Source organism: Lycium barbarum, chromosome 7 (assembly GCF_019175385.1).
Source record: "Lycium barbarum isolate Lr01 chromosome 7, ASM1917538v2, whole genome shotgun sequence".
In the NCBI taxonomy this organism is placed as follows: Eukaryota; Viridiplantae; Streptophyta; class Magnoliopsida; order Solanales; family Solanaceae; genus Lycium; species Lycium barbarum.
In genome coordinates, this window is record NC_083343.1 from 50,610,794 (window position 1) to 50,626,414 (window position 15,621).

At 38.7% G+C, this 15,621-nt stretch overlaps 1 protein-coding gene across 2 annotated transcripts in view; it reads right to left on the bottom strand.

Annotated features, from left to right (window-relative positions):
* Positions 1-8,725: 8,725 nt before the first annotated feature.
* Positions 8,726-15,621, bottom strand: part of LOC132603430 (chloroplast processing peptidase-like) — a 34,825-nt gene continuing 27,929 nt past the window's right edge. Inside the window, exon 3 of one of the 2 annotated variants that reach the window (XM_060316482.1) lies at positions 8,726-9,022. In XM_060316482.1, the coding sequence (XP_060172465.1) occupies positions 8,945-9,022 (78 nt within the window). In that variant the 3' untranslated portion in view covers positions 8,726-8,944. Of the gene's footprint in view, positions 9,023-14,232; positions 14,490-15,621 lie in introns of those variants that run through there. The other variant, XM_060316483.1, reaches the window with a different exon arrangement.

Genomic DNA, 15,621 nt, shown 5'->3' on the forward strand with positions numbered 1-15,621 from the left:
AATCCGCTACAAAGAGTTAGCTAACCTGCAGTTTCAATCCGCAACTTGAAAAATTTGGTACGAGAGTTCGTCAATCAAGATTTGAACTGGGGTAGAATTTTTGAGAAAAGGTCATAAAAACTCCGCGCAAAGAAATCAAAGAACCCCAGTCACAAAAGAAGGGATATCCCTCATTCAAAGCACATGTCATGACAGTTAATTTTACTGCTTTCGAAAATAATGCATCTATCTTCCTACAAATTAGATACCTTTATGGTAACTTTGCAAACCAATTTTACGCATACTGAAATTAGATTTGTCTTTCAAATACTGGAGCCAAGGGGGTTTCGAGTCCAGGAACCCGAAAATGCGACTACGCCGGCGACACGAATCAACTTTAAATAGGAAAAAACTAACCCATTTCTGATTCAGGTCCCCAGGATGTCAGACGACGATCCTTTTTTTAACTTTGCTTTATGTGCAAGAAACGGTTCGCCAAAGAATATCAAGACCACTGCTGAGATCAGGCATTCAAAAAATATATCCAGCCATGAAGGCTATAAAAGATCAGGACGCCATAAGGGCAAAATATCCAGCCGCAAGGACTATAGGGATTTGAATACCAGAAGGGCGAATATCCAGCCATAAGGGCTATGAAAGGATGGAAAATGCCACAAGGGCATAATATTAAGCCACAAAGGCTACAAAATGACTGAAATTGCCACAAGGGCAAGTTTTTGGCCAAGAGGGTCACAGTCGGCATAAAGGACGAAAGAAAGACGATTTAGCCAAAGGGGTCATATCTGTCATTTGCATCACTTCTTCTTATTTGCCAAGAGGGCCATTGCATATCTATTTTCCTGCTACCGAGAGGGCCATCACTTCTTCTTATTTGCCAAGAGGGCCATTGCATAGCTATTTTTCTACTGCCGAGAGGGCCATCACTTCTTCTTATTTGCAAAGAGGGCCATTGCATATCTATTTTCCTGCTGCCGAGAGGACCATCACTTCTTCTTATTTGCCAAGAGGGCCATTCATACAAACGTACCGAGAGGGCCATTCATACAAACATACCAAAAGGGCCGCACACACACATGCCGAGAGGGCCAGTCATTTAAATTACCAAAAAAAGGGCCATGCATACAAATTACTAGATATAATCAAAAGACAAAGCGATGTAAAATCGGTCATGAGATAGCAGTATTCGCCCAAAAAGACAAAGCTATGTAAAACAAGTCATAAAACCACAGTATTCACTTAAAAAGACAAAGCGATGTAAAATCGGTCAAGAGACCGCAATATTCACTCAAAAAGACAAGACGATGTAAACCCGGTCGGATGATCGCAGTATTCGTCACCAAAAATCAACGTTACTTAGAAGATGGAAGTAAATTTGTAGCCACCAAATAGAGCAGGTTGATCAAGTCAAATCCAGACAGATTGCGGAGCAAACGTGAAACTTTTTCTTACGCAGCCGGTCGAGATAAGGTGCCCATGAGAGTCAAGCTCTCCGGCCAGGACTTGGAAGATCACTCCTCACCATGCTCAGCCACACAAGATTGCCTATTTGCTCATGTGCTTTGTTGTTTTTATTATTCAAGCTACCGGTCGGACACACACACCGGCACACATGAAGGCACTCCCACATAAGGGATGACCTTTTTCTCCCCGATCGAGTCGAACTACAAGTGACTTGATTCCCAAGAACAAGGATATACAGGAGGACTCAATGCTAGAGAGTCAGTCACACACAGACCAATCACACTGGACCTCCCAGTTTCGTAACCAGAGAATCCGAGATTTCTTTAAATTTATATTTAGAAATCATAATTGAGTCGAACTACAAATTGCCTGAATTCTCAAGAAACCTGAGATATGTAGAAAACCCAGAAGCTAGGGTCCGACCACATATTTTGAAAATTACACAAAAGCAAGCGGTAACATTGAAATGGGTCAGTCAAAAATTAGGGTTAGTAAAATTTCGTTGCTCAGAGATGGCTATACCATCCCCGAACACCGAAGGGGCAGTTGTTGACACCTAATTTTTTATCTCCCATAATTTATTTTAATCATCCAGAGTCCTTGAATATTAAACAGAGTGAAAAATATATTTTTTTAGAAGCCAAAATGATTTTATAAAATTATTTAGATAATACTTTACCATTCTCACTTCGTGAAATAATCTCTATAAATATTATGAATCATTTGGAATTAATTTAAATATTATTAGAACAATGTTGGTATTTTCCAGAAAAATTAAATCAATTTAGTAAGTATTTCACTTCTTTTAATACAAGGAAATTGGTTATTTAAAATAAATATTCAATTTTACCCCTTAATTTTAATTTTTTGCACAAATAGGTCATTATGGTTAAAATAGGATTACAATTGAAATAATCAATTGAATAATCTAATTTTCACTTTAATTAAAATGGCCAAATTTATGGTTTATTTTAATTTGGCCCATATTTGCAAAGTAGAGAATTAATTAGAAAATTAATTTAAAAGTGGTTTTAATTGCAAAATGTTCAATTAGTGGACATTCCTTTAAATACGGCTTTTTGTTTAAAATAAAGCTCCTCCCAGTATATTTGTATACATGGATATACACATGAATATACATATACATATGTATATCTCATGTATACATATGCCTATAGGTGGGTCGCTCATTTCCTTCTTTTTAGTGGTCGAGTCCAGTCCATTAATGACTGACCCGGCCCAACAGCTTAAAAAATATAAGGGGCAAGGCTCAGCCAAACGAACCCTTAAAAAGGGTTGTTTATGTTTCTCATGTGGAGGGTTTTTAAACCCCAACGCCTCCTTGAAGTGGCTTCTTCTCTCCTACGTGGTTCGCCATTTTTGGCAAGCTTCCAGAGTGCCATAGGCATGGCACAGTCGTGGTATGGTCTTTTTGAGGAAAATCATTTAATGCTTCTTCCTCTTTCATCCAAAACCAAGCCAAACGAGGTATAAATTTGATTTTTTACTCTACTTTTTCATTACAACGGTCTCAAAGCTCTGCAAAATCTTAATGGGTTTTGTTTGCACGTGTTTGAAATGCCGATTTCGCATTGGTTCGTTAAAGACCTCTCGAATTGAGGTCAAATTTGTTTCTCTGAGTATTTTTGGGTAGATCTTAGCCGTATATATTTCAATTTACTAAAATCTGGGCCATTGAAACAATGTGGAGAAGCAACGTTTGCTTGTCCCACATCATTTGAGAATTAGGGTTTTATGATTTAGGGGGTTCTATAAATAGAATGCCAAATTTAGAAGAAAAGAGGAGTTTAAGGAGGCAATCTGAAATTTTTGACTTGCATACACAAAAAACTCGAAAAACCTGGGGTTTCGAACATTTTGAAACCTTTAACTTTTCTGAGTTAGTTAGTTTTAAAATTTTGAGTCTTCTTTGTTCTCTTTGGGTTCGTGGTTGAGTTAATTTGGGAGGAGAAGATCTCTAAGTCCAAATCTTGACTCAAGGCTGCTCCAAGAAGAGGTAATCTTCCCTCTCTTTATTTTTTCTGCAAACTCTTAGTTATTTAAGTTATTTAGTTATCTGTGTCATATGCTTTTATGTGTTAATTTAGTTTGAATCTGGTAGGAAATGCTTTTTCTGTGCTTGTTAAGTTAGTTCGTATAGTATGCTTTGGTCTGTTAATCTCAGTCCAAAGATTTGTTTAGTTCTTATTAAATCTAATTTAATTTATCTTAATTAAGTGAAGCTTCATGTATTAGATTAATTTAGCATGCATTTGGTTATGTGTTAGTTAAATAAAAATGTCATCTGTCTTAATGTTTTTTAGTGGTAGAAACTTATCTTTGTGGGTTGGTTTAGTTCAGTCTGTTTGGGCCTATATACCAATGTTACACCTCGGAAATTTCCCCGTGAGCGTACAGTGAAAAGTCGCAGAATTTCATTCCAGCCCAGTGGTCGTAAAATGGAATACGGCCCAGGCCCGTAAAGTGCCATCGTCCTTCAGCATTCCAAAAATTTCAACTTTCTGCCAAATGTTAAATGGTAAAATACGACTCAGAATACGGACCGTAAATTGAAATACGACCCGTAAACTGTGACCGTAAACCACCATGACCTACAACAAACCTTTCTGTTTCTGATATGCTTAAATACGGTCGTGGAGGACGGACCGTAAACCAGTATACGGCCCGTAAACTGGGTTTACGGCCACTGTACACCCCGACTTTTGTTCATTAAAAACCAGATTTTGAGTTATTAAAAAGGGACCCTAAGCTCATTTTATTTCATTTCTCACCTACACGGTTCAAGAACTCTCTAGAGTACTCCAAAACACTTCATCCACAAGAATTTAAGAGAATCAAAGGGAGATCAAGATCAACAACATTAAATCCATGAAACAAAGTGTGTGAAACTCAAGTGAAGTTCATCCAAACCAAGAAGTTCCAAAAAAAAGAGTGAAGTAGGGTTTGGTGCTAGAGGAGCAATTCCACCCAAGACTTGTTCAACCATCATCTAATGTAAGTTTCATTACTTTATCATGTTGTTTAAGGTATTGGAAGGTTAAGATACCCGAGTTGTAGAAAAGCATAGCAAATGGGTCATAAATGAGTGAATAGTGCCATGAGTGAATGGTAATAGAATTGAATCATGAATGTTAGTGTGTTGTGAGTATGAATACGTTATAAATGACATGTAAACTACGAGATAAATGTGATACATGATAAAATACGATAGTGAACCCAAAACCATAAATGTGGGAAAAATGAAGAGAAATGGTGGAATGCGGTTAATGCATGTAAATGATGATTGTTGAATTCAACATTGTGGGTATCATTGTGAGCATTTGGGAGTTGACATAGAACACAGGAGAAGTAGTACAAACAAAGAGAGTGTTGTCCAATTTTCCCTAGAGTTAGTAACGCGTTCTTATAGTCGATTAATTAACGTAAATGCAAATTCTCTTTTGAAGGTAGAGACGCGATATCGAAGGAGAACAAGCGAGCGATAGTTTAGTTAAATGTCAAAGGTATGTGAGGCTAGTCCCTTCTTTCTAATGGCATGAATCCTATAGCGTAACTTGTTTCTTATCCATGAGCCTAGGTCTATAATTAGCTACTCAAGGTAATGAGTTAAAATATAGAAAGTCTAATGATGTTATTTATCGCTTACACTCACCTTATATGCTAATTCCTTCAAGGTGAGGCAAAATATCCATGATTGTTCCATAATGCAATCGGGGGATCACGACCTTACGTCACCCCGATAGAGTATGTATTATGATAAGCTAAGCATATTGTGATGAGCATATGATGATATTACTATTACACTGTGCCTATTTGGCCGGGCAGTCACGGCCAAGGCGGGCAACTATGCGATACACCATGGCCAGATGGCATGGGCAGACACCACTAGTGGGCGGCATGAGATATTACCCCGGACGCGGGAGGCCTAGACGCGGGCTCATGTTATGATTATCACACCGATCCGATATGGACGGGCAGTTTATACATGATTCATATATGATATGATATGATGACAAGCATGATTTGTTTTCTTATACTTGGCAGTTAGATTCCGATGTTCCATATGAGTATCTTCTATATATCATTGTCTTACTTCATTGTTTATGCCTCTCATACTCAGTACAATATTCGCACTGACGTCCGTTTTCTTTGGACGCTGTGTTCATGCCCACAGGTAGACAGGGAGGAGAGCTCGATCCAGATCTGTAGTAGCTGTCAGCTGATTGGAAGCCCTCCATTGTCCCGGAGGTGCTTATGACTATTATTTTGTGTATATATATATATATCCTTGTATATGTATTTTTGGGCACGACGGGGTCTTGTCCCGTCCCTATGTTCAGTACTCCAGTAGAGGCTCGTAGATACGCAGTGCGGGTTAGATGGTCTCACGAGATCGCTGTTGTATATATATATATATATATATATATATATATATATATATATATATATATATATATATATATATATACATATGTATATATTATTTTATTTTTGCTAGCGCAAAGGCACATGTGCATGAAAGTATTTTATGTTTCCATATGAGACATGATTTTTTTCCTACGCTATGAGTATAAAGATGATAAGAAGGGTATAAAATGAGTAAAATGAGCGATAGAATGAGCGGTGCTCGGTGGTTAGCCCCGGGTACCCGTCGCGGCCCCTAGCTGGGTCGCGACAACCAATTTGGTTTAGTCTTATGCATCTGTCATCTTAAATAGGATTTAGTTTAACCTGTTTGAGACAATTCTGTTCTTTACAAGTGTTATTTTGATTTGGTTAAGCCCTATTATGAAGGCATGATTGTTTGTTAGCATCTAGCTTAGATCATTGACCTAGAATTTACTAATAATGATGTTTGTCTATTGCTATGTTCCAATATGATTTTGAATCTTACCAAGTATATTGACACAGTTAGTTTCATCATGCTTAAGTTGTCTTGTTGACTATTTGCGTTTGATTTCCTACTCATGAATGTTGGTCACATCTTGTTTGGTTTAATCTACCTCAATTAAGTGTGCTTTTGTGTACTAGCTTAATGTGTTTTATGTGTGTTTGTGTGGCAGCTCTACAAGATGAGTAATGTCCCTCTGCCTTAGTTAATACTTAGTAGTTAGACCTATTTACATGTTTTGACCCTTGTTCATTGCCTTTTTAAATGTATTGTGTCGTCTAGTCAGAATCTTGTATGGTTCATGTACTATGTTAGAGATATCCTGATAGTAGGACAAAGGGGAATAATACTAGTGATCAAATGCTAGCCTGTTTTAAATCATTTTCTTCACCTAAAATGCTAGGTTTTTCTTCTTATACATAGCTGAAATCTTTGTGGATTAAGTGCCTAAGGTTAAACTAATAATATGTCTACGTGCCTCCAAAATATGTGCACTGAGAATCATCATGTCCTTGCCTATTCTCTGAGTTGACTCTGTGTGGCCTGTTGTTGTAATTGTTTGGTGAAGCTGCACTTGGTTTAGATGGAAAACGTCATGCCAAACATAACTGATATGTGTCTAAAGGCAATGTTAATTGTTTGTCGTGGTTGTTCATTTAGAGTGTTAGACTTGACTTCCTAATCTAAATGCATATTGAATTGGTTCTTAAGTCCCTTTGTTAGTAACAAGACTGATGTACCAAACCACCTCCTTGATTTTGAACCAACTTGTATTAGTGATTGACTGTAGGCAAATTGATGCAAGCCGAGTTGCCTCAAGGACATGTAGAGAACCGTCCCAAGGATTCCAAGTGTGGATGATAGTATGGAAGGACGGATTGGAGATGAAAGAGTATCAAAGTGGCTAAATGAGTAAAGGAAAGGATGATTGCAAAAGAGGCCACTTCCTAAATTCACGACTTTCATCTCCACAAGGCTAGCCAAACAAGGCCTTTGTCTCATTAAGGGCATTTATGTAATAATTTAGTTGTCTTCTTTATTGGCTTAGTATAAATAGTAGCTCAAACATTTCATTTAGGAGGTTTAGATGAATTATGAATATTGAGTGTTTATGTTATCTCTAGAGAGAGAAACTTGTGAGAGGCTTATGGAATTAAGCTCTTGTTGATTCTTGTTGTTGAGAAGATTGGTTGCTTAGGAATTCAATTCCCGTGAGGTCTAACCTAAGAGATTAGGTGCTTAATAGTGTGTAATTAGGAGGTCTTAACTAATCTAGAGTTTTGGTTGCCTAATTGTGCCTATTTTTGTGTCAATCTATCTATCTTTTCTTTTCCTTGTCATTTTATTATTTCCGCGTATCCGTTCTTGTATCACAAGTGCTCATACTTGTTCATGCTTAAACTTAACCATTTATGACTCATACTCTGAGGAATTGGATTGTCTCCTCTATGCTATGCTTTGTTTTGAATCAAACTCTATCTTTGAAATGCATTTGAGTGTAAAAAGAAATGAACTTCATGTTTATTGGACCTGAACTGAATTTTTTGAGATTAAAATGAATTTATGGATTAACAGAGTAATGCCTAAAACCTCTGTATGTTTTCGGAATCATCTTATGCCAAATTATAAGGTTTATGCTGTTTGGTTCTATTGTTGGTCTAGTGTCATAACTTTAAAATGTGTCAAAGAGAAACTTGAGTTTGACCTACTGCATCTCTAAACCAGCATTAGTATTTTGTCAAAGTTGTGCACTGAATGTTTGAAATGCCATGTTGGGATAAACTTACTAAATGTGTTGCTTGATCCTGTTGCTGAATGAAATCTGTTTATGCCTACTCAGCAGGCCAAATGAGTACCCCACTTAACATGATGTCTGTTTGAACTTGTATAAAAGATGGGATTATTATGTTTTGCCAACTTACTACAAAAACAAAGTGCATGACTTGTAGTCTTTGCAAGGTCTATCTATGTCTGATTAGTATGAAAATTGTTTCTCTTCATCCTCTTTTTCATTATGTGCTAATTAATGTGACTGCTTGACTCCAAATTTGGTATGAGAGTATGTTTGAAGCAAGTAAATGAAATACAAGATCTGTATGGACTACTTTGTTTTATTTGATGACAAAACCCATATTTAGATGTGGTGTGTGTTTCTTCTGTTTTTATTCCTGCATTTGCCTGAAGTATGAGTTAAATATCTTAGTCGTCTTGCACTCCTTTTGTCACGACCCAGCTAGGGGCCGTGACGGGTACCCGGGGCTAACCACCGAGCACCGCTCGTTCTACCACTCATAATACTCATTAAGCCTCCTTTTTCGTTCATAAACTCATGATCATAAGAAAATCATTTTCATTGAAGAACATAAATACTTTTATATACATGAGCCCTTTGGCTATCAAAAGATAATGTACACATATCTACGTATATACCGTAGTGACCTTGTAAGACCATATAGCCCGCACATACGTATCTACGAGCCTCTACTAGAGTACTAGACATATGGACGGGACAAGACCCTGTCGTGCCTAAAATACATATACATATATATATACACAAAAGTATAAACCCGATTAGCACCTCCGGAACAATGGAGTGCTCCTGAAAATCTGCTGATAGCTCCTATAGGTCTGCGCCGTCTCCCTGTCTACCTGTGGGCATGAACACAGCGTCCAAAGAAAACGGACGTCAGTATGAATATTGTACTGAATATGTAAGGCATGAATGAAATAAACATGATAGAGAATCGTAAGTCATGAGGTATAGGCAAAACCTGCGCGACCTTTAAGGATGAATGCATTTCATACATACATCACATATACATAATCGTCGTAGATGAATCATCATAGCGTATACATCATCACGTCATATAATTCATCATCATAATACTGTATCTACTCATACACATAAAACGTTATCTGTATTCGGCCACTTAGGGCTCTACAATATCCATATTCGGCCACATGGTGGCTCGACAATATCTGTATTCGGCCACGTAGTGGCTCGACAGTATCCGTATTCGGCCACATAGTGGCTCGACAGTATCACATACATATCTTCTATATTCGGCCACATAGTGGCTCGACCATGTCACATGCATCACACAAGGATCAATATATCTCATCATCATCATTGTCATCGCATACATCGCATAAGCTTATCGCAACCTTTCATTAATGCACACATTTAAATTCAAAGACAATTTATGAAAGTCACATTGTATTCGTAGCATGAATTTCGTATAATTATCGTATGATAGTCTTCATAATATTTAGGCTTAAACTCAACATTACCACTATCGTTTATATAGCATATCTCTTACCTTTATCTCATATGAAATCCTCTAAGAACATAGACTCATAACTTTGCGGAACAATGGTCATAGAACATGTATTAAGGCTTATGGGCAATCTATAACAATATCGGGGTGACATAAGGTCGAGAACCCCCGAGTCCATTATGGATCTTTCATAAGCATTATGCCTCACCTTGAAGGAATTAGCATATAAGGTGAGCGTAGTCAATGAACAATATCAATGGATCGTAATATGGATCATTAGCCCTGTGGAACTATGATATTGTAGGCCTTAGTATCTTTAGACTTAGATTCATCATCGTCATTACCACATTCGTAACATGCCTCTTATCTTATCCCATATGGCTATTCATGAACATAGGCTCTTAGTTTTCCGGAAAGTAGGAAAGTCATGGAGAGGTAAGGAAAATACTATCATAGTAATCATATAAGGATCATTAACTTCGTAGGAATATCATATCATGAGCTTTATGACTTCTAGACTTAGATTCATTATCAACATCGTCATACTCGTAACGTGTCTCTTTTCTTTATCTTGTGATGCTCTTTATAATCGTAGACTCATAGTTTTTGATACGTAGGAAAAATCATGAAGAAGGAAGGAATATCATATCATGGGATTCATGCCTTAGAAAGAAGGGACTAGCCTTACATACCTTTTTCGTTTAAGCAATCTAGCATTCGCTTTTTCCCCTTCGATGTCACGCCTCGACCTTCAAAAGAGGATCCGTACAAACATTAGTCAATCAACCATAAGAACGCACTACTATTTCTAGAGAAATTTGGGCAGCACTTCCTTTGTTTATACTACTTTTCCCGTATACCATATCAACTCCCAACACTCACAACAACAATCACAATATAGCAATCAACAATTATTATTCGTATACAATGACCATGATCCACCATTTCTCTATGTTTTCCCACATTTATGGTTTTGGGTTCGCTATCGTATTTTCCCATGTATCACACTTATCTCATGGTCTACATGTCATTTACAACGTATTCATACTCACAACACTCTAACATTCATGATTCAATTCAACTACCATTCAATCATGACACTATTCACTCTTGAATGACCCATTTACTATGCTTTTCTACAATTCGGGTATCTTAACCTTCCAATACCTTAAACAATATGAAATGGCCATGAAACTTACCTTGGATGATGGTTGAACAAGGCTTGAATGAAGTTTCTCTTCTTAGCACCAAAACTAGGTCTGACCTCCTTTGGTTTTCTTGAGGAAGATGAATTTTTCTTGAGTTTCATACACTTTGATTCATGGATTATGTGTTATTGATCTTAGTTCCCCTTGGGTTTTCTTGTAGTTGAAGAGTAGGGAAGGTTCTAGAGGTCTCTTGAAGTATGGAGTGAGAGTGGAACAAAATATGAAATTAAAAAGGGGTCCTTATACTTAAATTAAAAGCTGGCCGACCATCACTATACGGACCAACATACGGTCCGTACTATTTATACGGACCGTATGTATGGGCGTACATTTGGTCCAGTGGTTGGTGGTCTTCTTGGCCAATTATACGGTCCAATATATGGCTGGTATAAATTATACGGTCCGTAGATTGGGCCGTATAATGCCCAGTGATTCCGTTTTCGTTCTCGTCGTCTCGTTTGATCTCTGATCCTTATGGAACCTTCTTGGCACTTGTTTAACACTTCAATATCAATCTTAGGGACATTATTACACTTCTCTAAGACATCATTATGCCATCATGGACTCGTTGCTCGAAATTCTTATCCGATACACAACGGATGATTCGCTTTCCTTAGCAACTTTCTCTCCTTGCATTGTATGCCTTTAAAATCTCGTTGAGGGTCATCTAATACTCTCTCTTACTCGTCAAAACATCGTATACGCCGTGTCCTCTGTTATCCTATTCACGGTACATGTACGGGGGTTTTTCCAAGGTGTAACATTCTTCCCCCCTTTTGGAACATTCGTCCTCGAATGTTAAACACTCGAGATTCTACAAAAATTTCACCAGAGTTTCCCCTGTTACTTGGCACTGCTAACCTGTCACAACAACCCATAATATCATCGCCTCACAGGGCAACATCACAATAGCAACATATCTACGGCCACACACGACCCAAAAGCATAAAAATAAAATGTACGTACCTTTATCAAGCTTGGTTCTTAACTCACATCTTTCCCATTCCCTTTTTCATCATACAGTAAATTCTTCTAGGACATTTCTCATGTCCTTTATTGATTATGCAGCCTCGTACTACTAACTCAATAATCCTGTAATGATAACTTCTAAAGTGCTATAACGTATGTCTAGGATATCTTCCTTACACTTACATCTTCATAGAACATGTATATATATATTGACATTACAGTCAGCACGAGAAGGAAGCTTCCATTAATAACTAACTCACTCGGTAGCGCATGTCACTCTCTTACTCTTTCTAACTGACCCTATCTTTTCTCTATTCTTTAGCAACTGATATCTTAGAGGTTCTACCCTTCACACCCTACTTCCTTAAAGCTTGTGTAGCATCGTCCTCACAATCCCCTTTAAGTCTTATCGGTAGTATTTCTAAAGGTATTTTATATAGATTACCAGTGGCGGATCAATACTGTCCTCAAGAATATATATATATATATATATATATATATATATATATATATATATATAATAACTATTAATACCACATATCGTACGTTACCGATTACCGTCGCTACATAGCATAAAACCTCTCATTTCATACTTCTTTAATATGATAAATATTAATTTCTCCTTTCACACATTATCAAAGGTACAGATATACCTGTGACGGTATCGGGAAATGAATCTGGATCCTGTCGCTCAGCTAAAGCATATATATGAGGCTGGGTGGCACCTGAAGTAGTTGCTCCCCTTCTGCCTCTACTTCGCCCTACCGGAACCGGGGAAGTCTGCCCTCCCGGGTGCACCGAAGAAGAACCAACCGCTGATCCTGTGGGCTGAACCGCGTGCCTACCGCCTCAAAACGGGCACTCTCTCATAATGTGACCTGACTGGCCGCAAACATAACAAACATCCGAGCCCAAACGGCATGGCCCCCAATGTAGCTTACCGCACTGGGTACATTGTGGTATAGATGATCTCCTCTGGCCTGAATCACTCCTATACCGAGAGCCCGACTCGGTGAAACTCTGATCCGGTCCTGGATGACTAGAGAAGTCAGACCCCTGGTCTGCAACTCGTGGAGGTATACTAGTCACCGACTAACCTGAGTGCCTAGAATACGTCTGCCTCGATCCCCTTCTATGGTCGCTATCAGCACCTATGGATCTGGCCCTCTTACTTAGCCCCTGATCCATATCACGCTCGCCCCTTTGCGGATGTCGTTGCTCTTCTAGATTTTGAGCATGGGCTTGAATGCGGGAGATATCTATCCTGTCTTTTAATGAAGCCGTTAAACAATCTTTGAACAATTGGGGCCCTAGGCCACTCACAAACCTATGCACTTTATCTCCCATATCGGACACCATAGCCGGGGCATATCTAGCCAATGAATTGAATTGAAGGCTATACTCCCGAGCACTCATATTTCATTATTTCAGATTTAAGAACCTATCCGCTCTAGCTTGGCGGACCTCGGGTGGCAAGTAGTGTCGGATGAAGGCATCTACAAATTCTTGCCAAACCGGAGGAGGTGCATTCGCTCCTCTTGATAATACCCAATTATTATACCATAAGACTTCCATGTCCCGGAGTCTATAAGATGCCAACTCCACGGATTCAGTTTCAGAAGCATGGACAATCTTCAATGTCCTCAATATTTCGTCAATGAAGCCTTGTGGGTCTTCTTCCGGCTTTGACCCGAAAAACTCCGGAGGATTTAGACTCATAAAATCACGGGCTTTAATACTTGCGGCCCGGTCACTTGGACCCACATGTTGTCGTTGTGCTTGTGCGGCAACCAATTGGGTCAATAATTGAATGGCCTCGGTCATTTGTTGACCTGAAGCAACCGGCGGAGGAATTGGAGCTGGGGCTCCTCCTTGCTCTCCCACATCGGGCGGAGTAGAAGAAGTATTTGACAAGGCCTCGTTGTGTGATTCGCCTTCCTCTATATTCATTAGAGGCTCTCTTTCTACCCGCCTCTTTGTTGTAGGCTTGCCCTTCTGGGCGGCCGTAGCTTTTCCCTTTAGTGGCATTCTGAAATTACAACACACTATTAGGGAGGATTAAATCTTATACACGGCTCTATCGCACGATCTCATAAGAAGAAAGATGGTCATTTTCCTAAATGCCCTGTAGCCTCTTGTTTATTGATGTGGCGCGCAATACACCATAAACAAGACTCTACTAGACACGGCTCGTAGACAATTCCTAGGACTGAACCGCTCTGATACCACTTCTGTCACGACCCAGCTAGGGGCCGTGACGGGTACCCGGGGCTAACCACCGAGCACCGCTCGTTCTACCACTCATCATACTCATTAAGCCTCCTTTTTCGTTCATAAACTCATGATCATAAGAAAATCATTTTCATTGAAGAACATAAATACTTTTATATACATGAGCCCTTTGGCTATCAAAAGATAATGTACACATATCTACGTATATACCGTAGTGACCTTGTGAGACCATATAGCCCACACATACGTATCTACGAGCCTCTACTAGAGTACTAGACATATGGACGAGACACGACCCCGTTGTGCCCAAAATACATATACATATATATATACACAAAAGTATAAACCCGATTATCAACTCCGAAACAATGGAGTGCTCCTGAAAATCTGCTGATAGCTCTTATAGGTCTGCGCCGTCTCCCTGTCTACCTGTGGGCATGAACACAGCGTCCAAAGAAAACGGACGTCAGTACGAATATTGTACTGAGTATGTAAGGCATGAATGAAATAAACATGATAGAGAATCGTAAGTCATGAGGTAAAGGCAAAACCTGCGCGACCTTTAAGGATGAATGCATTTCATACATACATCACATATACATAATCGTCGTACATGAATCATCATAGCGTATACATCATCACGTCATATAATTCATCATCATAATACCGTATCTACTCATACACATAAAACATTATTCGTATTCGGCCACTTAGGGCTCGATAATATCCGTATTCGGCCACATGGTGGCTCGACAATATACGTATTCGGCCACGTAGTGGCTCGACAGTATCCGTATTCGGCCACGTAGTGGCTCGACAGTATCACATACATATCTTCCACATTCGGCCACATAGTGGCTCGACCATGTCACATGCATCACACAAGGATCAATATATCTCATCATCATCATTGTCATCGTATACATCTCATAAGCTTATCGCAACCTTTCATTAATGCACACATTTAAATTCAAAGACAATTTACGAAAGTCACATCGTATTCGTAGCATGAATTTCGTATAATTATCGTATGATAGTATTCATAATCTTTAGGCTTAAGCTCAACATTACCACTATCGTTTATATAGCATATCTCTTACCTTTATCTCATATGAAATCCTCTAAGAACATAGACTCATAACTTTGCGGAACATTGGTCATAGAACATGCATTAAGGCTTGTGGGCAATCTATAACAATGTCGGGGTGACATAAGGTCGAGAACCCCCGAGTCCATTATGGAGCATTCATAAGCATTATGCCTCACCTTGAAGGAATTAGCATATAAGGTGAGTGTAGTCAATGAACAATATCAATGGATCGTAATATGGATCATTAGCCTTGTGGAACTATGATATTGTAGGCCTTAGTATCTTTAGACTTAGTCATCATCGTCATTACTGCATTCGTAACATGCCTCTTATCGTATCCCATATGGCTATTCATGAACATAGGCTCTTAGTTTTCCGGAAAGTAGGAAAGTCATTGAGAGGTAAGGAAAATACTATCATAGGAATCATATAAGGATCATTAACTTCGTAGGAATATCATATCATGAGCTT